The sequence below is a fragment of the Eubalaena glacialis genome, chromosome 4 (assembly GCF_028564815.1).
Source record: "Eubalaena glacialis isolate mEubGla1 chromosome 4, mEubGla1.1.hap2.+ XY, whole genome shotgun sequence".
Classification (NCBI taxonomy): Eukaryota; Metazoa; Chordata; class Mammalia; order Artiodactyla; family Balaenidae; genus Eubalaena; species Eubalaena glacialis.
Genome location: NC_083719.1, coordinates 169,453,980 through 169,479,853, shown reverse-complemented (window position 1 = coordinate 169,479,853; position 25,874 = coordinate 169,453,980). Strand labels below are relative to the sequence as shown.

General features: G+C 61.0%; 2 protein-coding genes across 2 annotated transcripts in view; both read right to left on the bottom strand.

Moving 5' to 3' along the window:
* Nucleotides 1-252: 252 nt before the first annotated feature.
* On the bottom strand, nucleotides 253-14,075 carry LOC133090627 (obscurin-like). Its single transcript, XM_061189014.1, has 27 exons — nucleotides 13,829-14,075; nucleotides 12,947-13,043; nucleotides 12,498-12,619; nucleotides 11,845-11,957; nucleotides 11,520-11,688; nucleotides 11,282-11,369; nucleotides 10,639-10,839; nucleotides 9,847-9,907; nucleotides 9,259-9,336; nucleotides 8,724-8,896; nucleotides 8,596-8,622; nucleotides 7,714-7,866; nucleotides 7,579-7,624; nucleotides 7,367-7,444; nucleotides 6,492-7,043; nucleotides 5,003-6,152; nucleotides 4,314-4,394; nucleotides 3,893-4,003; nucleotides 3,551-3,718; nucleotides 2,678-2,800; nucleotides 2,333-2,503; nucleotides 1,994-2,078; nucleotides 1,499-1,738; nucleotides 1,033-1,256; nucleotides 817-892; nucleotides 531-680; nucleotides 253-430 (listed from the first exon to the last, which is right to left on the bottom strand). The coding sequence occupies exons 1-27, from the start codon at nucleotides 14,073-14,075 to the stop codon at nucleotides 253-255; spliced, it is 4,962 nt and encodes a 1,653-aa protein (XP_061044997.1).
* Nucleotides 14,076-16,054: 1,979 nt separating this feature from the next.
* OBSCN (obscurin, cytoskeletal calmodulin and titin-interacting RhoGEF) overlaps nucleotides 16,055-25,874 on the bottom strand; it is a 158,023-nt gene continuing 148,203 nt past the window's right edge. The window contains exons 75-80 of the mRNA XM_061190097.1: nucleotides 25,448-25,615; nucleotides 24,866-24,968; nucleotides 24,384-24,513; nucleotides 23,471-23,579; nucleotides 20,339-20,381; nucleotides 16,055-17,180 (exon numbers count right to left, since the gene is read on the bottom strand). Coding sequence (XP_061046080.1) covers nucleotides 16,055-17,180; nucleotides 20,339-20,381; nucleotides 23,471-23,579; nucleotides 24,384-24,513; nucleotides 24,866-24,968; nucleotides 25,448-25,615 — 1,679 coding nt within the window. The remainder of the gene's footprint in view (nucleotides 17,181-20,338; nucleotides 20,382-23,470; nucleotides 23,580-24,383; nucleotides 24,514-24,865; nucleotides 24,969-25,447; nucleotides 25,616-25,874) is intronic.

Here is a 25,874-nt window from a genome sequence, read left to right as displayed (position 1 = left end):
AGCTGCCTCCACATTGAACTGGTTCAGAGGGCTCTAGTCCTAATGAAGTCTTTGCGGGCACACAGCCGGGACAGAGAAGGGCAGTTCTACCCTCCCCCAAACACCAGGAAGGTGGCAGGGCCCTCACCCCCTCCCTCAAACAAAATAATGAAACAGAGAGCGCCTCATCCAGTTCTGCTTTTTATTGATGTGTGTGTGCATATGAATGGAGTCCTGAAAGACTGAGAGGTGCGGTCCCGCAGGGCCAGGCGTTCAGCGCACCTGGGCCAGGTTGTGTTTTTTGTACAGCAGCGCCCGCCTCTTCTCGCGCTCTCTCACGAAGGCGCGCAGACTTGCGGTGGGGAAGGTCACGGCCGCAGGCTGGGAGCTGGCGGGGCCCTCCTCGGTCAGCCACGGGCACTGCAGGCATCTGGACGCGCTTGGGCGGCCCCTGGAGCGCGCGGGAGGGTGGCGTTAGCCGTGCTCCCGCCCACGGCGGGCAGGTCAGGTCATAAGGGGATGGGACAGGCAGGGTAGGTGGGGGTGCCTACCAGGGGTGCGCGCACAGCGTGCTTCGGAGGAAGGCCACAGCGCCCCCGGACAGCCCCGCGTAGCAGCGGCTCAGCTGGATGAGCCCCTTGCGCAGGCATTTCTGCAGGTCTCGCGTTCCCTCGCTGCTCACCGGGTACTCAGCGCTCAACCTGAGTGGGTGGGGGTCAAGTGACTGAGGTCACCCTCAATGGATGGGAGTCACAGGGACCTGGGGTCACCCTCAGTGGACCCCAGGCCTGCCCTTCCAGCCAGCCCTCCCAGCCCACAGGGCACGTGGAGACTTACATAATGAAGGCCGTGACACCTATGGCCCAGATGTCGGTCTGCGCGACGGCAGCCTGGCCCTCTAGGAGCTCCGGAGCTGGGGACGGCATGGGTGGGGGTCACAGGTGAGGGGCTGGGTGTTTGCAGTGGAGCAGCCAGGGAGACAGGGCTGGGGGAAGGGCTTGCTCCTGGCACACCCCTCCCCCAGATCAGGCTTGGTGTCTGCGCCCTGCGCACCCATGGTCTCCACGTAGTCCTTGAAACTCTCCGAGGGCAGGACCCTCTCCTGGGCGGAGCTCTGGGCGTTTCCAAAGTCGATGACCTTGAGCAGGTTGTACCCTGTGACAATCATGTTCTCGGACCTGAGGTCTAGATGCAGGATACCCTGGGCGTGCAGGTACTGGGCAGCACTTAGCATCTGCCACAGATAATCCTTCACCTCTGATTCCAAGTAGGAGGACCTGGGGGCAGAGGGCCAGTTAGGGGGCACGTGGGGAGGGGCACCCAGGCTTTGTCCACAGCCGAGGGGCCACGGGCAAGCACCAGACTTCCCTGCTGGGCTTAGGAGGGAAGGCCCAGCTCTGCTGAGCCACTCTGGTTGGCTGACCGGTGCAGGCAGGGCCAGGAGGTGGGCCGGAGGTGGACCACAGTGCTGGCGGCCAGGTCCTGAGCCCGGAATCCAGGCCAGGCCCCGCCCTCTCACCTCTCGGCCAGACAAGGGAGCAGCTCAGGCCCAGAGCACAGCTCCAAGATGAGGACCAGGTGTCGGGGGCTGAGGTAGGCAGCCTGCAGCTGTGCCAGGTGGGGGTGGCGCAAGCCCTTGAGGGTCTCGTATTCCCGCAGCACGGCAGTCCTGTCCTCAGGGTGGCAGGGCACGATTTTGGCAGCCAGCATGCGTCCACTGGCCTTCTCCCGGCACTGCCGCACCACGCTGAAGCGGCCCCTAGGGAGGAAGCACGGGCCAGGCTGGTGAGGAGCCAGCCCTCCTGGTGGCCCAGGCCGGACCCCACTCTCCTTCCCAATCTCAGAGAAGCAAGCCCAGGGGGGAGGTCCAGGACGGGGTGGCAGATGTGCTGAGGCAAATGTAGGTGGAAGTGATCAGAGGGGAGAGAGGATGGGGCTGGGGTGGGAGCCTGAAGAGCTAGTGGGGCGGAGGAGGCCATGACGCTGCCACACGCCCTCCCCAGAGGGCCCGCACCTTCGGATCTGTGTCTGGAAGGCAAAGGTCTGCATGCTGGGGAGGGGCTGGGCTGGCCCGGAGGCACCGCTCTCCTCTTCAGAGGCTGTGGGAAGGGGAAGCCGATGACTGGCGGAGGGCACCCCCGCAGCCCCATCTCCCCCAGCCTTTTCTCCCATCACCCCTTCCCAGGCAACCTGACAAGGGGGCCCTCTTTGAACCCCCGAACACTCTGACCTCTCATTCCTCAGGCCATTTGTGGGTGGGGGGGCCTAGCAGGCAGAACCAACCATCCCAAGTGAGTGTGTGACTCACTGAAGTGGCACGGCGCATTCCGTAGAGCCCTGCAGAGTGGCTCACCCAGGTGGCTGGGCCCTCCCAGGAGGACCTGCTCCGAGGGGCTGCTGTAGGGGCCCATGCCCGCCTTGCTGACACAGGCCGTCCGGAAGGTGTACACCCCGCCCCGAGAAAGCTTGCCAGTGAGGTAGCAGCAGTCAAAGATGTCCGAGGCCAGCGTGCTCCAGCTGCCGCCTGGGCCACACAGGAGCGGGTGAGAGGCAACCCAAGGCCTCCCCACTCCATGTCAGGGTGGAGAGGCCTGCGCAGGCCATCCAGGGGCGCAGAGCAGCCAGGCGCTTCCCCACGATCCCCCCACAGCGACCCTGGGGTCCCCCAGGATGTGAGGATTCAGGAGTGGCCCCATACCTTCCAGGCTGCACTGCACGATATAGGTCACAGGGCCATACGACTCCACAGGCTTCCAGACCAGCAGCACCCCGTCCACATACACCTCCCCGATGTCGGGGCGTGGGGAGGAAGAGGGGCGCTCTGCAGGGCCCACAGTCAGCAATCTGAGGCGGGCTCCCAGGAGCTCTCTAATGAAGCTCTGAGCCCCAGCCAGCCCTGCCTCATCCTCCTGCACCCTGCTGCCAGGCCCCTGAGCCCACCCTCACTTGGTCCAGTTCATTCAGAGGTCCTTTCCAATGCTGACTAGTAGGAGGGGCTCAGCGCCTCTCCTTTGAGGGGACTCAGGAGGTGTCTGCTCTAGCCAACCCCGCCAGCCTCCCCTCCCACTGGTGCCCACCCAGGAACCCCATGGAATGGCCCTTGCTCACAGCCCGCCACCAATCCCAGGCTCTAGTCAGAGGGGCCTCTACTTTGCTGGGCTGTGGTGCAGGGCATGTGGGGGTTCGCCTCCTCTGGGGACCAGGTCAAAGATCTGAGAGCTAGGCCTGCAGCCTCTGTCTTGGCTCCCCCAGAAACACACCCCAGCGCTGTGTTTTGAGAGCATGGTTTGACTATAATAGAGAAACAAAATGGGAAGCCGCCTCTTCCTGCATTTGCTGGAGAGACAGGGAGGGAGGTACCATGGGAAATGCAAGGAGAGGAGCACCCAAAGAGGTGTCAGGGAGAGGGCCTGGCCAGCTCTGTCACCCTGCCTCCTGCGTCCCTCCCAGGAGTCCCGGTCTGCAGAGCCGGCTACTGCCTTCTGTGACCCCTCCAGGCCCTGGTGGTGCCAGGATGTGGATGCCTGGGTGGTGAGCATCACATTCCTTGGGCCCTGCTCGGCCTACGCACCTGCCTTCCGGAGAATGGCTGTGGTGGCCGCCGTCCCCAGCGCATTGCGCACACCGCACGTGTACACGCCCAGGTCCTCGGCAGTCACCACCAGGATGGTCAGAAGCTGGAAGTTCTTGAGCGTGGAGGAGATGAGGAGGCGGCTGCTGCTCTCAAGAAGAGCCCCATCTGCAGCAGGATAGAGTGGACCTCGAGAGAAGCTCCCAACAGGTGCCCTGCCTCGTGGTCACACCCGGGGCCCACACCCTCTCTGAGCCTCAGTTTCCCTCTGTACAATGAGAGTAATGCCCTAAAGGAGCACCCGCTGCCTCCCTGACCCTCAGCCTCAGGAGAGCTCTTTACCTTTACTCCAGGTGGCCTGTGCAACTGGCTGGGCCGACACCTGGCAGGCCAGAGTCACAGATTGGCCCAGGACCACCATCTCATCCGAGAGCTCCCTTAGGAACGATGGTGCTGGGGAAGGGAGGTGAGGTGAGCTTTCAGAGGTGACCCTAAGCCTGAGAGCAAGGCCTGGACCCCGCCGTGGGGATACAGATGAGCCCCACCCCCAACCGGCTCATCTCCAACACCAGCGCCTACTCCAGGAAGGCTTCCAGGACTGCAGGGCTGTGACTGCTGGGGCGCCAGAGTCCCCCCCTGTGTACTCAAGCCCCCATGGATGTGAGCTTCCCTCCGCCCTGCACGGTCTTGGCAGGGTTCCCCTTCCCCACAGTAAGGTCCCTTGGGCTGCAGTGGGGGCCCAGCCCCTGGGCAGTGTACCCACCTTGGTCCCTGCTCTTCAGGCCTGATAGGCGGAAGGAAGCTAGGCCTGCCTTCTTCCTGGGGGGGCCTTCCTTCTCCAGACCTGCAGTAAGGAAGTGGCCATGAGAGGTCACACGTTAGGGGCCTGGCTCCTCTGGGAGCATGGGAGGAAGGCTCTGGGGCCACTTGTGGCCAACTGTGGGATTCCCATGTGGCAGAAAGGCCCAGATCCCAGGGGGTCTTATTGAAAACGAGCTACATCTGCTGCAGAGGGCACCACCCTCCCTACCCCATCAGCATCAGCCCATCCTAGGCAGGGCCACCACGGGCAGGTAAGGGCAGCAGCTCAAGGGGCCACAGGTGCCTGGGGAGGCCTGGCTGAGGGCTCTGGGGTCAGGGAGGGCCCAGGGGTCAGGGATCAGGGAGGGCTGGTCTGGTTCCTACTTCCGCAGGGGTATAACTGCAGTTGAATTACAACTGGGCCTCACATGCACATGGGGAGGGATCGAAGCTGCAAAGGTGACCTCGAAAACAAGCCACTGTGTCCCGGGAGGTGTGGGCAGCACCGGGACAGGGGAGGGGAGCATAAGATGGAGGGCTTCCTGCATCACTCAGGTGAGCTCCTGAGCTGTCCTTTTGGACAAGGAGCCCCAAGGTGCAGAGTGGGGAACATGGATGTGCCCTGTCCTGGGGCAGGGTGGGGGTAGTAACCTGCAGGCCTGCCCCTCAGGAGGTGGGAGATATGGGCCACCGAGGCCCTCACTCTCCGGCGTAGCCCCAGCTCTGTGGGCTCCTCCAGCAGTGATTGCCTCCCGGGGAAGTGGAAGAGACTGCTGGAAGGGGGTGACCACTTGCGCTTGCTGCCACCAGCAGCCTCCCCGAGCAGGGCCTCCATGTCCTCTGGCTCCTCTGTGATCTCCAGGCTTGCTGGCGGGCCCAGAATACCCGGCCAGGGCCATGTGGCCTCTGGGAGCTCAGCCAGCTCCTCCCCAGCCTCAGACTCAGGGGAGGGTGGCAGCTCTGGCTCCACAGGCTTGGGGACCTTCTTGAAGGTCATGAACTCAAATGGGAGGTATTTGATGTCGTACAGGTCAGACAAATTGAGGTAGGCAGGATCCACCTCCGAGATGTCCAGAGACACAGTGTCAGCCGCTTCCAGGTCCCTGGACAGGTCCCGGATCTGTACGAGCGACACCTGAGAGCCCCCACTTAAGTCTTCCCATGAGCTCACCTCCTGGGAGGCCTTCGGGAGGGCCCTGCCACCCTCAGGTAGAGGTACTGTGCTGGCCTGGGGTGGTGGGCTCTCGGCCCCTGCCTCCTCCTCCTCCTCCTCCTCCTCCGAGGACTGAGAGGCGGCCCAGGACATTCTGGCCCACAGGGGGCCCTGACCCAGCATGCCACCGGCATCCCCACCAAAGGCAAAGGTGCCGTAGCCCACCACCCCCGCGTAGCCCCCATGGCATCCCAGGGAGAACTTCCGTGTGGTTGCCAGCTCCTGAGGCCGCTGTGGGCTGGGCGAAGACTGGGACAGGCCCTCTGTCTCCTGGGACAGGCCTTCAGTGTCCAAGGAGGGGCTGGGCTCCATGCCCATATGGGAGGCTGGCTCTGGGGGTTTGGGTGGATCAGGCCTCCCGGCAAGAGGGATGTCCTTCAGCCCTCTCTCAGAGTCTGGCTGGGGGCTTGCTTGGGCTGGGGAGAGGGAGGCCTGTGGCTTTCCTGAGAAGAAAGGGCTCGGGGATGTCAAGAGGGGCTCTGTGCAGTGCCCTGGCGGGAAGGAGCCAGGAGGTTGTGGTGCCAAAGCAGCAGGGGTGCCACAGTCCTGGGGGGCAGGACTCCTCTGGGGTTGAAAGAAAGGGGCAGCCTGCCCTCCACAGCTGTCCTGGAATGACCCCTCTTGCTGAGGGGAGCACCCATCACCACCGGTGGACGGAAGTAGTCTCAGCCCCTGCAGGGACCCCTCTGGATGCTCCTTCTCCCTGGCACGGGCATCCCCTCCAGGCGTGCTCTCTCCGTGGGCCCCCTGAGGGCTCGAGGGGCCCAGAGCGGAACAATGCCCCTTGCTGCAGGCCTTGGCAGAGGGGCTGGCTGTGTTCAGCCAGTCAAGGTCCAGGGAGCGGCTGAAAGCAGAGGCCTCATGGGTGCTTGCACTGGGCATCTGCAGGGCGGTCTCAAAGGAGGGTGCTTCGGCCATCAGGGTGGCCTGCTCCTCCCTGGCAGCCTCCTCCTCCAGCGCACAGTGCTCCAGCAGTGGCTCTCGAAGGCCGGGCAGGACGCCCGAGAAGTAGCCACCCTTGAGAAGGTGCCGCCGCCGGGCGGGGTGCCGTCTGCTGCCTGCGGACAGGCCCCCCAGCTCTGGGCCCTCGCCCACCTGCTGGTAGAACAGGCTTCGGATGACACTCTGCCGGGGCACACAGCCCAGGGCAGCTGGTGGCTGTGCACCCTGGGGCGACGCAGGCAGAGGCGAGGCTGCGGCGGGTGGGCAGGCCTCGGCCTCCTCAGGCAGGCTGGCGGAAGGCCGCAGGAAGCCCCGGGGGTGCAGCAGCGGGGAGTGGGTCACTGGGGAGGGGGGCAGCGACTTGGCCCGGGCAAACGGTGCCAGCTCGTTGTCGGAGGAGGAAGAGCTGCTGGAGGAGGCACTGGCATCACCACGCAGGTGCCGGGCCACCCCGAGGGATGGGCTGTCGGGCGGGCCCTGGAGCAGCTCCGGGATGGAACGCATCACCAGGATGGACTTGTAGCTCATCAGGGAGCGCTGGGGGTGTGGAGGACAGGGGGTCGTCAGCTGGCTGCCCGCTGCCTTCCCAGCTCTCGGTGGGCCCAGAGGGGTGCTCAGGAAATGGTGGGCATTACAAGACGTGGGCCCAGGGCTCTGCCAGTTTGTCCCCATCTTGGCAGGGATGTTGCATGTTGCCCCACCTCACCCCGGTAGCAAAGACCTGAAATGAAGGATGCCCAGCCCCACTTCCCTGCTCTCCCAGACCCAGAAGGGGCACGCACAGCCTCATTCCCCTCTCTGGCCTCCCACCCTCTCCGCACTCCACCCCCTCACCCCCTCCACAGGGCAGCACAGCTCACCTGCCAGCGGCTGCGGGCCAGGAGGAACTTCAGCTGCTTGGTGTTGATGAAGTGGGCCTCCTCCGCAGGCACAGACTTCTGGGGGAGCCCAGGCGAGAGAGGCACGTTGTGGGGAGACCCTGGTGCACCCTGTGGCCCAGGCAGGCCCCCATTCTTCTTGGCCTCAGTTTCCCTCCCCATGAGCCAGGCCAGCCCGCGTTCAGCCTACTCACCAGGAACCAAGGGTGGGCAAGGCACTTGGCGGCACTGGGCCGGGCCCTGTGGGGAGAGGAAGGCCGGGATCAGTCCAAGTGGTCACTGGGGCAAGCATGAGGACCTCAGGCAGAGGGAAGGGTGTATGTACTCACTCCATGGCCTTCTGCAGAGCAGCCTTGATAAAGTCCTGGGCATCCTCACTGAGGTGGGTGGCCATGGGGCTACTCCAGGACACCCGCCCTTCCAGGACATTCAGAAGGGTTGCTCGGTCACTCTCGCCAGCAAATGGGGACGAGCAGGTCAGGCTGAAAGCAGAGACATGACTAGCCTTCAGTCGTGACCTGAATTTCTGGGTCCATGGGAGGCAGGTTGCCAGGACAGGGAATGCTGGGTCTCATGGGGATGGTGGTGGCTGGGGGCTCCCAGCCCTGACTGGAGATGCCTCTTAACACCAGTGTCATCCAGCCCTGAGAATCCCAGCATATGTCTCAGATTTGCCCAGAGATCCAGGCTAAGCCTGGAGTGGGTATCTGGTCCCAGGCTGGGGTGAGGATCCAGGCTTGGTCTGGGAAAGGGATCAAGGGTCAGCCTGGGGTAGGGATCCAGGCTCAGCCTGGGGCAGAGATCAAGGGTCAGTCTGGAGGGGGCACCTGGCCTTAGCCAGGGGTGGAAGGATCAGGGCTCCACCTGTAGGGGAAATCCAGGCTCAGTCTATACCGCCAGCGTCCTCAGGGCAGCAATAACTGTGGTAAGGGGGCTCTGGACAAATTACCCATACCCTTTAGGGAAACCGCTCAGTGCTCTGCCCCGTGACCCAGCAGAGCTCCTCTGTGACAGGCTGTGTGTGAAAAGCACTTGGCAGAAACCCCTTATCAGAGTTGGCTGACTGCATGTTCCCAAGATAGTTGCCCCTTAGGTCTCGGGTCTCTGGTCTGAGGAGCAGCCAGCAGTTCAACAGCTTCCCGTGGGCCTGCTGAGGAGGGGTCTGGGCTGGCTTTGGAGGAGACAGCTGACAGGAGCAGGGGTCTGCTCACCTGAGGTAGGAGATGACCCCCATGGCCCTGCAGGAAAAAACCACAGCCGTGAGTCACCCCAGGCCTGGCCTGGCGGGGGGGAGGAGGAGGAGGAGGAGGAGGCAGAGAGCGGGTGCCCCCCCACTCACCAGATGTCAGAGGCCTCGCTCACAGGGGTCTGCTTGATGATCTCAGGGGCCACAAACTCAGGGGAGCCGTACTTGCTGTACTGCGGCTCTGCCGGGGTGATTTTTTGGGCAAAGCCAAAATCGCAGATTTTAATGTCTTCCCGAGCAGGATGCACCATCAGGATGTTGGGGGGCTGTCAGGCAGAGTCGGGAGTGGGTGAGGCCGTACCCTAAGGAAGTGACTCCCAGGGCTGCCGGGCCTGGGGAGGACACTCAAGGGTCTTTGAGGGGCTGCCCCACAATGATGGTGAGGCCAGCATGGGGTAGTGGGCAGCCCCGGGGACAGGTTTCAGTACCATTTGGGGACAGCTTCTGTTCCATCAGACCTGCACCCCACCTGCAGGGGCTGTCATAACGTAGTGAGCTCCCTGTCCCCAGAGGTGAGGAAATCCTGACAGGGAATTTGGACATGTTGGGCCTGCACCCTCTCAGCCTATAGGCTCCAGGCTCCCACCTGCCCCTCACTGGGCTCTGGGGGCACCAGGGAGCCGCATACCTTTATGTCCAGGTGGATGATGCCTTGGCCGTGCAGGTAGTGCAGCCCCTCCACCAGCTGCTGGATGTAGACCTTGACCTGCAGCAAAGGCTGGTGCTCAGGCGAGACAGCCAGCCTCGAGAACCCCCTCTACTTACTTCCCTGCCTGCTCCCACCTACACTGCCTCCAATTCCCTCCAGACCTGAGCCTGGGACGGTGGTCCCGCAGGGCAGGTTACATGCAAAGCCTCACAGACCCCTGTAGCTGGGGGATTCCTCTGAGCCCCAAGGCGGGGCAGGTTTGGGTGTGTGGAGCAGCCTGTGCAAAGCAAGAGGGGACTGGGAGAGCAGGTGAGGCCTGGTCAGCTAGTTCAGTGCAGTCTGGGATGGGGAAGAAGCGAGCCCAGGGCACGGGAGGGCTCTGAAAGCCCGACAGGATCTGCAACACCCTGTGAGGCCCTGGAATACCCTAGAAGGTCTCTGAGGTGGGGAGTACTATGCTGGGGAGCTAGTCTGAGGGACAGGTGGCCTGAGCAGGGGAAGCAGGAGGCCTGGCCAGGCATGCACGCTGCCCTGAAGCTGGGTGGGCAGCCCAGGCAGCACAGTCACCTCGGCCTCTGTCACCACACTCTTCTTGAACAGGCGGTCCAGCAGTTCCTCCGACGAGCACCTGGGACTCTGTCAAGGAAAGCTTTAGGGTCTGGAACCCTCATACCCTCACACCACCTGGGGGGAGTCTTATCTCGGGGCGGGGGGGAGCTGTTCTAGGGAGGCTGGTGCTTGCAGTTGAGGAGGATGGGAGGGACAAGATGCCCCAAGCAGAGGGGCTGAGGCCAGTGGGCAGCAGCAGAGTGGAAGCGGAGGTATCCTCTCCCCTCTGCACAGAGCCCACGTGTCCCCCCCCCCCCGCAGGGGACGCTGACTGGGGAGGTGGGGGTGTGGTGAGCACACACGACATTCAGAGACCCTCAGCTGGGCCACGAGTGGCAGATGGATCCGGTAGGGTGTGTGCCCCCCCTTGGAGCATGGGTAGGCATCCAAAGCAGCGTCAGCGCTTGGGGCCTGCAGAAGCCAGGTAAGAAGTCCAAACTTCCTGCTGGAAAGGCAACGTGGAGAGCGGGAGGAGCCCACAGGGGCACGTCTTGGACCTTCTGGACACAGCCCTGCCCAAATTCCTGGCCCAAAGGCCTAGGAGCTATGAGGTCTGTGCAGTGTGTTTGGGGGCGGGGAGGGCGTTAGTCACAAAGCATCGAAACACCAGCGTTACGGGCTGCCCCCATGAGGCAGGCAGGGCTGGGATCACCAAAACCACAGGCCCCATGCAGCCCTCCGGACCCCTGTGTGTCTGGGGCACATCCCCCTCCCCCCGCCACCTTGCACCCTTGGGGTGAGACGGGATACAGCTCCAGGATGAGGATCAGGGTCTTTCGGGTCTCAAACTGGTCCAGCAGTGCAGTGACCAGCGGGTGGCTCAGCCCTGCTAGCATGTCCCGCTCCCGATAAGCCTGGACACGTGTCCTGCTCCTCAGGGGAATGAACTTGGCGGCGCAGGACATCTGGTTGCCCTTGTGCTGCACCCTCTTCACGAAGCCGAACACACCCCTGGGAGGAGGGGACAGCGCATTGGGGGTGGGGTTCCTGGGGCACGGGGTTTGGAAGGGGGCAAAGCTCCTGAGAAGGGAGGTTCCAGGAGAGCAGGGGCTGGGGGAGTGGGTACTGGAGGGGGCGGAATTCCCGGCAGGTGTGGGGCAGCAGGTACTCTGCGGGCAGGGGCTCCAGAAAGAGGTAGGGTTCGCAGGAGGCAGGGGCTCCAGAAGGTGAGGGCTGGAGGAGGCAGGTACTCGGTGGAAGCGGGGTTCCGGGGGAGATGGTGGGCTTCTGCTAGTGCTGAAGTGGGGATTGTAGGGGTGCAGTGGGAGGGAGGGCTGGGAGCTCCTGGACGAAACTCTGGGGTAGGAACTCCGGGAGGCTGAGGATGAGGGTCTTAGGGGGTGGGGGTCCAGCGGGTGAGGCTCCTGGGGCTGGGATGGGGGGCGGGCAATACCTTCCAATTTCCTCCTTGACCTGGTAGAAGGAGTGCAGTTTCCTCCTAGAGCTTTGCTCACTGTCGCCTGTAGCCAGGGAGGGGGAAGCTGTAGGTGTGAGCAAAGATGACCACCCCATCCCTCTGTCCCCCAACTTTATAGTGCCCGAGCCTGTGGGAGCTCACAGGACCCCCATGCCCACAGCCCCACACGCCTGCATGGAGCCAAGACAGGCCTGGGAAGGGGTCCCCCACTCACCCCCATGGACCAGCAGCTCTGCCTTGCATAACACCTGGCCACCAGCATTGTGGGCCAGGCATGTGTAGACACCAGCGTCATGCTGGGCCACATCCCTTAGTACCAGGGAGTATGTGGTCTCTTCCTGCTGCTGGCTGAGCCGGGGGCCATCCACCAACTGGGCACCGTCCTGGAGACACAGGAGGGTAGGGAGGCCATCAGCCCACCATGGGTGACCCCAGCACCACGGCCCAGCATGACCTTCAGAGAGTGCTGTGTCCAGTCCAGTGGGGTTTCACACACTCCCCCTCTCGCAGGCAGGCCCCCACACCAGGCCTGTCCCTACCTTATACCAGGTCACTGTGGGCTGCGGGTTGCCCTCAATAACAGCCTGGAATTGCGCCACGCCGCCCCTCTGGGCCTGCACATCCTCAATGGTGACCTGCATGGATGGGGGCCCTGGGGGTAGGGGAGGGAGCCGTTGGGAAGGATCCTGGCTCTGTCCCACCACAGCCTGTCCTGTGTTGAAATCTTTGATTCCCGGCCTACATTCACAGAGACCCAGACCCAGGTGGGATGGCAGTAACCCCAGGTGTGTCCTGGTACCCTAGGTGGGCAGAGAGGCCCCGAGATATACCCCAGGGTGAAAGAGCCCACCTGCCTCCCAAGTGAAGGTGACCCCATCCTGACTCCCCCCACGCCCTTGATGGTCTGGAAGTGCTTCCTTCAGTCTAACCCCTGTCTCTCCTGCTTCAACCTCGGCTCTCTGAGGGCAGGCCGCACAGAATATGCTAACTCTGAGTGGGGGAAAGGTCACTGCTGCCGGCATCTCCCCTCCCAGTGATGCCTTCTGAGGGGGCACAGGGAGAGGGGCAGCAGGGGCCCTGGCCACAGTAAGGTTGGGACATGCCAGGTGGCTTTGCAGGCCCTTCCATGCAAATGTCCCCCCTTGCCCAGGGCATGGCAGGCACACGTGTAAACTGCTGGGCCCCCACCTACTTGTGGCACACATGTCGCTGGCCTGGTACACATATGTCCTGTGCTTGGTCTCTGTGAACACGTGGCTGTGGATGTCCCAGAGCTCTGTTGCACCTGCCCTGGGGCAGGCAGCGCCCTCCATCCTGGGGCCATGGAGTGGAGTTAGCTGTCTGCCCCACCCTTCCACTTTTGGGGTATGGGAGGCAGAGCTTCAAGATAAGATGGGGGCTGCAGCAGACTCTTTGGGAGGGGATGTACAGACAGGGGCCCCAGCCCTGGGTGAGAAGGGAGCTCCCCCAACTTCCCTTGCCCCAGGGGTGGCCTCTCCTCCCTGCCCCACCCTTGGGCTTAGGGTGGGGCTGGTAGGGAGAGTGCAGGGGTGCTGTGATTCCACCCCTTACTCTCCTGTCCCCGTGCCCCACCCTGCCCCCGGGATGTCCCCTCATCCCCCAGCCAGCTGGGGAAGTTACCGGATGGGCACCATGCGTTCCTGGACCTCAGCGTGTGCCCGAGAGTTCTGCTCCAGGCCCTCGTGGGAGAGAGGTTGCGGCACCTTCCGGGGCTCGCCTGCTGGGAGGCAAGGGGCCCAGTGAGACGGAGCCTGGGATAGGGCTGGAGACAATCCCTCATGACTTGCCTCTGCATCGACCTCCAGGGCCCAGAGGAGGGGAGGACAGGCAGAGCAGGGGCTCCAAGAGCACAGGGTCCGTGACCGCAAACCTAGAGCTCTAGCCGTGCAAGTGCACTTCAGCCCCCTGGGCTGGGGGGAGGGGCCCCATAGCACATTCCCAGGGGTCTGGTCTGCCTGGGGCACTGCTCACTTACTGTTCCTTCCTGTTCCCCTCCTCCTCCCCTTCTTCACCCTCTCCCTCCTCCTCCTCCTCCCCCTCCCATTCCCCTCCTCTCCCCCGTCCCCTTCTCTCCCTATTTCCCTAATCTCGCCCCTCCTCCTTCTCCTCACTCTCCTTCTCCCCACAATCTTCCCCTCCTCCTCCTCTCACTCTCTCTGTCCCCTCTCCTCCTCTTCCTCTTCCTCCTCACCCTCCCAGGAGCACAGGGTACCAAGCTGTCCCCTGAGGGCTGACCACAGGAGGCCTCTGGCTCCTGGGACAGACATGCTCAGGGTGGGAAGGACCTCCCAGAACCCATCCCCCCCTCTAGTTTCACAGGCTGAGTGAGGGGTGGGCCTTGTCCAGGGTCCCCAACATGTGAAGCCATCAGAATGTTGGGGGTCCCCAGGCTCTGCTAGTTCACCCCCATGGGATGGGCACCCAAATTAACCAAGGTTGGTGTCAGAACGGAGGGGAGGTTAGGGGTGGTGGGGTTGGTCCTGGAAGCAGGTGGTACTTTGCCTTCAGCCTGCTGCCAGGCCTCACTGGATGCATCCCCAGCCTCCACTCCTGGGGGATTCTGGCCGGCCTCCTGGGGTTCAGGTGGCCCCCCAGGTCTGGGGCCGGGGCTGGTATGTTCCCCTGTGGTGGGTCCCGGAGCCTCAGGGCACATCACTGTCCTCTGGATGGATGTGCTCTCCTGGTCGACTTGCCCCAGGGCACCTGGGGGTGGGATGGCAGCATCTGTAGGAGAGGCAGGTCCACGCATAGGAGTAAGGGTTAGCCTGAGCCCGGGGAGTGGGATACTGCCCAGATGAGCCAACCCCAGGCCACCCTTCCCACCTTCCTGCTCCAGCCACCCATTGGGTGCAGGAAGGGCCAAAGGTAGAGGGTCCTGAGAGAAGAAGGGATCCAGAGACTGTGCCAGGGGAGATGGCACTCTAGGTGGCAAGCTCAGGACTGGTCCACCCGCAGGGTGTTACACAGATGCCCTCACAAGAATGTCAGTTCCTATAGGGGCAGCTGGGCCTGGACTCCTACCCATCACTCTGGGTGGCCCCTCAGTCTCAGCTAGTCTCATCCCTTCATCCTGGGGCTGGCCTTGCCCTGTAGCCCACTCTGGATCCTAGGGTACTGGGTCACCCAGGCTCAAGTGGACCCAGCCCCACAGTCTAGGGAAGCTAGGGACAGCCAGATGCCAAATTAGGAGCCATGAACTCCTCAGAGGTTAGGCTGCATTCCTGCCCTCCCAGGGCAGCCCCTGTCCTCCACGCAGCAGCTTTCTCCCTTCCACCTGCAGCCTGGCCTGACCCAGACCACTACACTCTCACCTGGTCCCTGCCCCGGGAACCTTCAGACCTTCCTGTGTCTCGGCTTCCTGCCCTCAGCCTTCAGTGCAGCTCCCTCCTCCACCTGGCTGCCAGCCCCTGTGTGGCCATTCAGAGATGCCCACCACTCCATTTCTAGAAGGTCCCCCTTTATGGAGCTCTCCCCTGCCCCAGAGCCTCCCTCCTGTTGATCTTCTGTATCCTAGGGCCCACCAGGCTGAAGAGGCAACTGGGCAGGCTGCCATCTGTTTGCCCTCTCTGGCGTTGGGGCAACCATCCTGTTCTTCCCCACTCCAAGGAGGTCATCAGGACCCCTGACACATCACACCCCCACGTCTGTCCTGACAACGGACCCAGCTGCACAGGAGGCCCCCAGCAGGAGCGACCACTATGCGCTGCCCCAGCCACACTGTGTGCACCTGTCACCAGCCCCTCAGCCCACACGTGAGCAAGCTGGACAGGCGAACCATCACGTCTCCACCCAGGATCCCCAGGACTAGCCAGGACCCACAGGTCGATGCTGAGCGTCCACCCAGGGCTGTCAATGGAAAGGGCCTGGGCTGTCCACTGGTTGGTCTCCAGGGCCAGGCCAGGAGGGCCCCTCCCTCCCGAGTCATCGGAGTCACCAGGTGGAGAAGCAAAAAAGAGCAGAGCAAAGGCAGTGCAAGGAACCAGTTTATTAGCATCATCAGGGTCGACTGACGGGGGCTGCTTCCCACGCAGAGACCCTGGTCCACCCTGTAGAAAAGGCCTAGGAGGGTCTGTAGAGCTGGGCCCCACACAGGCCTCCTGGAGGCCAAGAAAAAACGTTCACGGGTAAGATGTGGCTTGGGGGAAGCCCCCTATCGAGAGGGAGGCTGGAACCCCCAGCCTGGGTGAGAGGCAGGGCTGTGCCAGGCCTGGCCACTGGGACAGGGGCCTAAGCTGGGGCAGACAGGGCCCATGTGGCAGCCACTGCCTCATGAACGGAGCAGGAAAGATGCCCAAGTGCCTTCCCTGTGTCTGGAGCCCCCGAACCCAGAGCTGCAGTCTGCGAGTCACTCCGGCCAGTGCTCTCAGAGCAGCTTCGGTACACTCTGAGATCACAGATGCGTGCAATGTCCTCAGCTGAAGACCAAGTTCTGTGAAGTAGGAAGCACCCAGGGAGGAAGGGGAGGGAGGTGTCCTGAGTTGCTGGAGAACCAGGGCAGGGTCAGAGCACACGTGTCCGAGGGGTGCCAGCTTTGGGACTCTCTCCTGAGTTGAAAACCCAGGGCAGCTGTGAGGTGAGTTGATGCTGGTGCCAGGCAGGGTCCTAGGCCCCAAAGCCACTTGCCTCTTTCTGCCGCCCCATGCAACCACGGCAGCTTAGTCAGGGGTGTCCCAGCCCCTAGAGTCTCTCATCTCAACCCTAGCCACCCAGCTCCTGAGGGTCTTGGCCTCAGCCCTGGGAGGGGCTAGGGTCCATGTCCCCATCCGGGCAAATGTGCAGGGTGACAGTCTCCCCCACTGTCCCAAAGCTGACCGTCTGGGTGGAAACCTCCGTTTTGAAGCTGCTCTGGCCACTGTCCACAGAGTGCTGAACCTGAGTGCAGAAGGACGGCTTCCGGGACATGGTACCTCCAGCCCGGGCCTCCTGAAAGCAGAAGGAGACGCCCCTGGGGCCAAGGTCCTGCGGCCCTGATGGAAACGCCTCCCGGGAGCTGGGCACGCGGGTGAAGAAGCCAGGGGAGGTTTGGGAACCTGGCGGGAGCCCCACATTGAGCAGGACGGGCTGCCCCACGGTGGGCTCGCTGATCTCTCTCTGAAGCACTGAGATTTCGCAGGGCGGGTCACCAGAAGCACTGGGCATGGGGCCGCTGCAGCCAAAGGTCTCCCCTTCCTGGGGCACATAATCCTCCAGGTCAGCCAGTGTGAGTGCACGGCCGTTGTGTGTGAGGATCTTGGGGTCCCGGCCCTGAAGACCATCGGCACTCAGGGGCTCTTCTGTCTGGTAGGTACCTCTTTCCTCCGTCTCCTCCAGGGGGGCCTCCTCTTCAGCAGCCCAGGGAGGGGACAGCTCAGGGGTCTCTGGCCCCGTTTCCACATGGAAGACTAGGGGCTCGCCAACACTGACCATGGCTGGGGGCTCCTGGGTCAACAGCTTGTTGTTGGAGTTGTTTGTATTGGGGTCTTCTCCAGGCATCCTGCCAGGCAGTGTGGAGAGAAGCCCCTCCGAGCTGCCAGGCGTCTCTCTGGCCAGAGACGCGCCCGTTGAGCCAGTCTTCTTCACCCGAACTTCAATGGTCTCCTCGACCTCCACCCATTTGGGCTGGGGCCCAGTGCCCCCAGGCAGGGCTGACATGTGGGCCTCGGGCTCCGTCACGTACAGAGTGGGCACAGTGGGCCTCCAGCCTGGCTCTGCCTCAGGCCTGCAGGATTGGCTGGCCCCTGGGGAGTGCAGCAGCTCAGGGGCCAACAGGCCTGGCTTGGGCAGACTGGCAGGGTGATAAGAGTGAGAGGGAGACTTGCTAGGGGACTGGCGTCGGCCACGGGGGCTCTTCACCACAGTGGTAATCGTCTCCTCTCTGTGGGGAGAGGACCGAGAGGAGATAGGCACAGAGACCCACAGCCTCACCCAGCGCCCTTGCCATCAGCACATTCGGGGGCCAGCGAGAGAGATCAGGTTAGTGTACAAGCAAGCAAGTGGTGAAATTGCATAAACTAACTCCTACACATGTGCTTGAGCCTGATCTCCAGATCCCCATCCAGAGAACCAAAGAAACAAAGCACAGAGTCTCATCTGGCCAACCTCAGGCTCTAGTGTACAGATCTCAAAATGAGAGTTGAGGCATCAGGGGAGGCCCATGCTATATCACGCAGGTACCTCCAAACCCCAGACTGGTTTGTAACGTCATGTGTCAATCTCCCTTCCTTGTTTATGGCTGTCTCATTTTGGAGACACCAGCCCTCCTTACAGAGCTAATGAAGGGTGCAAGCCACACAGCCCTCCTTGTTGATCCCATCAGTGCTTTGTGCTTTGTAACATGGCAGGAGGGTGGTGGGGGTTAGAGGGGCTCTCAGAGGGCAGATGCCTCAGGGATCCTCGGTTAGGGACAGGCTGGGCAGCTGATGCCGCAGGTGCAGGAGGAATGTCAGAGTCTTGACCTGTGGCCTGTGCTCATGGCCTCTCGGTCTGGGGATGTGAGGCCCGGCAAGGACACCTGGCTCTAGGCATGGCTTGGCCGTCATGGGCTGTGTGACCTCAGACAAGTCCGCCTCCCTCCTGGGCTCCATTTCCCAAAACAGGAGGGGGATGGAAGGGGATGAGGAGATAGAACTCAAGTCCATTTGCATGTCAGTGTGCATGGGGCGCTGGCCAGGGACCTTGCAGCAATTCTGGGGGATGGGTCTGACCCCCTTTTACAGGTGCAGACAAGGCTGAAAAGGGCTCGAAACTTGCCCAGAGGCAAGAGTCAGAAGCCCACCAGTCAGCCCAGGCCTTCCTATGCCAACCAGTACCCCTGACCTTGCCAGGTACTGAGGGTGAAATGAGTAATAGGCAGGGAGCAGGAACGCATTTAGTAACACACAGCTCTCCTGGGCTCCAGGACCTGCGTTTCCTCTCGGGCTCAGGCAGAGGGACCCGGCATGCATATGGTGACAACTCAGTGCTGTCACCAGCTGCCTGCAATGACTAGGACTCTGTCTGTCTCTTGTTCAGCTTTGCTTTTGTCTAACTCACAGCTCCATCCAGGAGCAGTTACTCCCAGGCATGGGCCCAGAGATGTGTGGCCACACCTTGGGGTACATACCAAGTACAGATCCTGCCTCCTCTGGCCCTCACCTGGTAAAGGGGAAATGCCATGCCCCCTTAACTGATGGGGAAGCTGAGGCATGGAGACGTGGCCTACTCAGGGCCACAGGCCTGCCTTCCTGCTTCACACAAGGTTCAGTGGCACTAGGCTTGTCCCTGGGTCAGAGACTGCCCAAACCTGGGCAAGGCCCCATCTGCTGGCCTCACACTGCCTGATTTGCTGAGCCAAGACAGTGAGTCCAGTGGAACTGGACAGCTGGATCACTCCTCCTAAATGCACCCCCATGCTCGGCTCACTGCTGCCCCCACGAGGGCATGTAGGCACCCTGCTCTGAGGCCACTGGCACAGCACTTGAGGCTGCCAGGTGGCAGGGGTCTCTTTCCCGTTTCCTTCTGGTACCCCTTGGCTCCCCAGAGCCCCTCATTGTGCCGCAGGCGCAATGTGTGGAGTGCCCTTGGTGGGATGCTGCTCCAGGCAGTTGCCTCTCTCCATTCCTCAAGATGAAGGGGTACACTCTTCCTTGCAGGGTGAGGGTTGCTACCTCCCTAAGCCTGGAATAGACTGGACTTCAGGATGCCTTGGGAGTTACCAAGTCCAGCCTCCCATAAGCACGAGGACACCCTAATGCCTCCTCAGTGGGGCTGCCTGGCCCCATCTCTGCTCCTTCATTTTGTCTTCCGTAAAATGTAAATAACAATGCTCCCCTCGTAGATGAAATGTAGAGGTGATCTGCGTAAAGCTCTGGCATGGTTGCATACCTCCAGGGATGGGACTTACTTCTGCCCCAGGCAGACCCATCTATTGTGAGGTGGCAATCTGCTTTGGGGGAGAAGGGAGAAAGTCACGGAAGGGTTAACCCAGGAGCTTATCAAGATGGGATTCTCCAGCAATATCACCACCTGCAGGCACCTATAGGAGGTCTTACGCCTATGCGGAATTAAGAGGTTCCCCATCCTGGAGCCTCCCAGTCCCCTGGCTTTAGGAAATCATAGTCTTTCTTCCTCCTGGATTTTACAGGCTCTTCCACCCATCTGCTTCACACATCTCCTACTGGAAGTCCTTCCAGATTATCCAGGTCAAAACCAATCCTGCCTTCTGTGGGTTCACCTAGCTCTGGACCTCTTGTATTATTTAATTATCAACAACATGCGTGGCTTTTCCTCAGCCTTGAAGGCACTGAAGGATGGAGAATGGGACAGTGGGTGTGGCGCCGAGGAAATGAGTTCTCGGCTGGCTTGCAATTGTGAGCCACCCTCAGCAAGCCTCCTCTCTTCCCTGAACCTCAGTGTGCCCGTCTTCCTAGTGTGAGGGCTGAGTTTGGAGACCTCTAAGGGCCCTAGAGCTGTGCTGTTCACTATGGTTATGCTATTTTAATTAAATTCAAATTGTTGAAAATCGAATAAATTTAAAAATCTAGTTCTTCAATCATACTAGACAAATAGCCACATGCGGCTAGTAGCTGCTGTAGTGGGCTGTGTAAATATAGATTATTTCCATCATCACAGAAAGTTCCATTGGACAATGCCCTAGGGTGTCCTAGGGTAGCATTCTGCCTCTAGTACACTGGGGGAAGCAGCTTTCAGTCCCTGCTTCCCCTTAACTGGTATGATTCTGGGTCCAAGCCCTGGGTGAGCCACTGTGATGTACACAGAGTAAGTCTACCCTGCTGAGGCAACGGGGCCATGAAAAGGGTACTTAGACCCTGGAAGACACAGCTTTGAAGTGTGAAGGTAGCCAAGGGCCCGGGGCGGGTGAATGCCCTGGGAGTATCTGCAAGGTGCTGGCAGTCTGCGTGGTGAACAAAGGCCGTGTGGGCAAGCAGTCAGACAAGCAAGGGGCCAAGGTACACAGGCAAGCTCCAGGGACGTTAGTGGGCATGCAGGGAGCACTGCAGTCAGAAGGAAGGTTAGGAACACGCCTGCACTTACATGATGACGGTTTTCTTGGGGACTTTAGTCTCCTGCTCAGTGACTACAAAGAAAACAGTTGGAATAGCGAGGGTTACAGATCAGCCAGTGTTTGGGGGCTGAGCTATCTGAGTGGCATGGCAGTGTAGTAACCTGCTCAGCTTAGGGCACTGGATCCAAACCCTGCCTGACTGTGTGCCCCTGGCAGGAATGTCTCAGCTTAGAGTCCCAGGTCCCTCATCTTTGAAATTGAGGTGACAATGCCTGCCTTGAGTGGCTGAGGAATGAGGAGTTGTGATAACAGTGTGTCCCAAGTGAGGGAAGAATCCCTCTTGAGGGGTTCTTGCAGGAGTTTCAAGGAGAGTAAGGGCTCTGTCTAGGCTGCCCACACAGAAATCCAAGCTTTTCCTTCAGCCCATGTGCCCAGGGAGCCCTGTGAATTTGTCAGGCCTGAAGTTCCACTTTTCATAGAAACCGAGGCCTAGAGAGGGAAAAGGAATGGCCTGTGGCTGATAGCCAAACTGGGACCAGGATGGCTGGTGCCTATGTCACAAAAAAAATCTAAAGACCAAAGGGCGTCTCTCCAGGGCAGAATGACTCCGGAGTCCTAGAGGTGGCACATCTGAGTTCTGTGGCATGAGGCCACAGAAGTCCCTCTGGGAGGATGCCTGAGCAGGGTCCTGAGCTCTGAGGGAGCAAGGAAACCTAGGTCTTCCCATAGGAGCACCCCACAAATTCAATTGTCTCTTGACTTTCCTAGCTTTCCTCCTCGCTGGAGCCAGCAGGATACGGCCTGTGGTTCCCATTTTGCTGATAGGGGGCCTGCGTCCCAGGGACAGGGTGGGAGCCATTGGGGACCTGGCAGCAACTACTCCCCACCATCTCGAGCCCTCTTCCTCTGTAGCTTTTGGACAGGGTCAAGCTTGGCACAGAGATGCCTCTCCCAGCCTTGCCCAGCTGGATAGCAGGCAGCCCACCAGCTACCAGCACCCATACATCTCAACAGTCCCTCTCGCCATCCTGTGGGGAAAATTGAGGGGGAGGCTCAGAAAAGTCAAGTGGCATGGCCTAGGGCACACAGCCTCCTAGTCCCTGGTTGATGGGATTTTCTGCTCTGTTGCAGTGCCACATAGAAAAAGAACTTCCCTTAGATGACTGTGAGTATTTTAACCTTGTCTCCAATTAGATGAACGTGAATTAAATGTACTAGCTGTGTCTGTATGGCACTTGGGAGCCACATTTACTGTGCATGTGTGTGTGTGTGTGCATATGTGTGTCCATGCTAATGTGTGTGTCTGCATGCACACGTGTGTGTGCCTGTATGTGCTTGTGCAAGCTGCCTCCTGGAGAGAGGTGAGTCCACTGGAAGAGAGAATGGGATCCAGCCAAAATATCCTGTGTGTTTAGACTTAGTTGGGCCCAGACAGCACCAACTTGTTGTGACCTGTAGGCCAAGCAGTGAGAGATCCAGGGCTCCTTGCCTCATCCTCCCTGACAGGGGCCTCATTCTGTTGCTTTTGGGGGTGGTGGCTAGGGCACCTGTGGGCTGCTACATTCCTGGCACCTTTGTTCCTGACCTAACCTGCCACCACATGGGCTCTGGGCTCCAGTGAGTACTGGCTGTGGAAGGGGTGCAGCTGTGCAAAGTGCGGCTCCTGGCCCTGCGCAGTTTCACAAGCGAAAGGGCAGCACCCCACCCCACAGGGCCAGCCAGGGCCCGTTCTGGCTGCAGAACCACCGGGTTAATGATGAAGCGGCAGGATAGGGTTAGGAAGCAGGAGGCAGCGGGCTCCAATTCCAGGGTCTGTGAAGACTGGCCTCTCCTCATGAGGCACGAAGGCCATTTCCGACACAGGTGGGCCACCCCTCCTCCACACCCTGCGTCCACGGGACCTTGACAGAGACCCATCATGACAATGAAGTAAATAGCTCTGTAGGATGTGCTTGTCACCAGTCGAGAGGGTGTGCTGAGGTGCATGCTGAGCCCTGCTCTGCCCGACGTAAGATGCCACAGGGCAGGATAGAGGTGCCGGCAGATGCCATGGGGCCCTCCGATGGGAACCGGCTTGACCAGTGCCCTTTGGGGCTTGAGGCACAGGACCCCTGCCCACGAGGGAAGGAAGAGTCCCTAGAGGGCGTCAAAGGCCCCAAGGCTGAGTTCCTGGCGCCAGGTGGCCGACTCTGTGAGGGTCCAGAGAGACAGCAGCCCCTGCACGTTGGGCCCTGGGAGGGATTGATCCGGTGGCTCAAGGCATCAGAGAAGCCAACTTTCAGGACTTGGGAGGACACATATCCCAGCCCATCCTACTGTGAGAGCTGCAGCTCCACCAGCTTTTTTGGTGCAGCTTCTGCTTGCATGCCCCCGAGGATGGGAGGCTCAGCATCTGTCCTGGCAGCCCCTTCCAGGTGAGGCAGTTCAGACTGGGAGAAACTCTCCCTGGGGCTGCTGCCTGCCCTGGGCCATCCCCGGGCTGGGCCCAGCTGGGATCCTGGAGCCAAGCGTGAGTGGAGGAGTGAGGCATCTTGCCACCCTTCACCTCCTGCCCAGGAGCACACTGCTCCCTAATGAGGCCCATTCTGCAGCCCAGACCTCTTGCAGCCTGGCCCAGGCCAGGCCAGGGAGGCCAAGCCACGGCATTCTGTCTTTTCTTCAGCCAGCCCCACCAAGTGTGGAAGGATCAGGCCCCTGACACCTGTTCCCTCTCCCAGGAGCCAAACTGGGATCCAGCAGCCTGCTTCTGTGGAGCCGTCCCTCCTACCATCCCTGCCACCCATCCCATAATACCCCTCTGACCACTGCCTGGCAGGCTGCTCAGGACCCAGGTCTGGCCTTTATATGCACTTGTTATTCCCCCAGGGATGGTGAGCAGGGCTTAGGGGCGCCCCACCCCCACCCCCTCGGACTGCCCCTCCAGCCTTTCCCAGGCTCTGGGTTCACAGCCCACCCTCCTCCAGCCCACATACATGCTGCTCCAGTCAGGAACTGGCAACCAGTGCTTGCCCCTCAACCTCTGAATCCCCTCCCCCGTCCTTGCTTCCCCTCATCCAGGAAGTGTGCTCTGATTAGAGGCGCTGATCGTTTCACCCCACCTGGCGCTGCCCAGGCATATGGCGGGTCCAGCCCAGGCCGCGACTGGCAGCGGAAGCACTCACCTTCCACGGCAGCGAGCTGCCCCACGTGCTGCTGTTCTCGGGCCAGCAGCGCCGGGTCCTGCATGAACAGCTCCGCGCCGCCCCGTTTGGAGCCCAGCCGGTTCACCAACTGCAGGGCAGACAGCAGAGGCCCACTTAGAGCCCGTGGCTCCCCAAGGGGCCTGGGCAGTCTCTTTGAGGCCGTACAGGCCAGCTGTAGCATGGGGGGCCCACCCCGGCTGTTCCTAGAGCTGCAGAGCCTGACCACAGGGAAAAGGGTACCAGGCGAGCCACTGTGTCCCCAGCACTGACCAGGAGCTTCCTGTGATGGTGGGGACACTCTCTGCTCTGTCCAGTGTAGTGGCCATGTGGGCTCTGAGTACTTGAAATAGAAGTGAATCTTCACCTAGACTTAACTTTAACTGATTTAAATTTAAATCACTGTGTGTGGACAACAGTGACCGAAATGGACAGCACAGGTCCAGAGCTGACACGGGTCCATTTCTTCCCTGAGAGTTGCCATGGGGAGAAGGCACCACACTTCCCCCCTGAAGGCTGCCAGCAGCAGCAGTAGCTAGCAGCCAGGAAGAACCACAGCCAGCACACACCTCCCCCAGACCATTGCCAGTCCCCCCGGGCCACGAGGACTGAGGGGGCTCCACCCAGGGCCCGCCTCCTCGGTCCCTGTCTTCTCAACATGGACAGTGGGTGACAGTGGTCTGGTGTCCCCTCATCATGGACAATGGGTGACAGTGGCCTGCTGTCCCCTCATCATGGGCAGTGGGTGACAGTGGCCTGGTGTCCCCTCGTCATGGATGGTGGGTGACAATGGTCTGGCTTCCCCTCTCTCATTGTGGTCAGGAATGGTGGTAACCAGGCAGGATCCCCAAGACAGGTCCCCTCAGCCCCCTCCCCCTGGGCCCACCCTCCTCACCTCACACTCATAGAGGCCCAGGTCCTCCTTGCCAGCTGCCCGGATCTCCAGCACCAGCAGGCCGCTGCGGGGCTCACTCAGGGTCTGGTATTTGCCCCCAGGGGTCAGCAGGGCCCCATCCTTGTACCATCTAAAGCCAACCCCGGGGGTGGTCAGGTGGGGTCTCCCCAGGTCCCCCATGCTCAGGACCCTCGCCTCACCCACCCCTCAGATCCAGATGTCCTTACAGAGGACATCCCTTACATCCCTCTTGGATGCCACCCACCCGACATCCTCTGTCCTCCTCGCTGCAGCTAGAGCTGTGTTCAGAACATGCTGCAGCCCCATCATGCCCACTTCTCATCGGAAAGGCTGAGCTTCTGTGTCCAGCCTACCCCAACCCAGTGAACAGGCCGCCCACCCTCATTTTTCAGGCAGGCAGGATGGCCCCAGGGAAGGCCCACCTGCCCACCTCCACCCTAGCCCCAAGCTGCCTGGCCCACCTGATCTGAGGGTGTGGGACACCTTCGATGGTGCAGGTGATCTGGGCATCTTCTCCTTCCACAAAGGGCACTGCCCGGACCTTGTTCACAAACCGAGGCGGGACTGCACGGTCCAGGGAATGTGGGGAGAGGGGAGAGAGAGAGAGATTGAGAGATGGAGAAAGAGACAGAGACACAGAGAGAAAGAGATAGACAGATAGAGAGAGACACAGAGACAGAGAGATGGAGACAGAGGAACAGAGATACAGGGAGACAAAAAGACAGAGAGAGACAGAGACAGATAGAAAGAGACACAGAAATGGATACAGAAATACAGAGAAAGAAACAAAAAAGAGATGGAGGCAGAGAGATGGACAGATAGAGACATAGAGATACAGAGAGAGACAGAGACAGAGAGAGACACCATGACGGAGCAGGACCCCACCCCCACCAGCGAGTTCCCCTACCTCAGTAAGACGTTCACACCCACCCCCTGCCAGCTCCATCCACAGGCCCGTGCCCCCCCATGAGGGCTGATACCCTTCCAATGCCCAGAGGGTGGGGCCTGGGCACTCACACTCTGGCCTTCCCCCCAGGGCTCACCTTGCACCAAGATCTTGCCCAGGGTGCTGGCATTGCCAGCAGCACTGGCTGCAAAGCACATGTACTGGCCAGAGTCGACACCAGTCAGGTTGTCCAGGATGAGGGCACACGAGCCATCAGGGTCTTCAATGAGGATGTGATGAGGGTCCACCTCCACTGGCTTCCCATCTGGAAAGGAGAGGAGGGCCATCACAGAGGGAACCCCATCAGGGACGAGAGACTGGGCCCGCCTGGGGGTCACAGTCGCAGGGTTTGATGGAGGAGGCTGCCCCTATAACACAAAAGCCAGTGTGGGTTCCCTGCCAGGGGTCTAGCAGGCCAAGCTGACCTGGAGCCCTGGATGGAGACGTGGCGCACCGCCCCCCATCTACTTCCCCAGACTTCATTGGGCACAGTGTAGCCTCTTAAAGGCAGGCTCTTAGCTGGA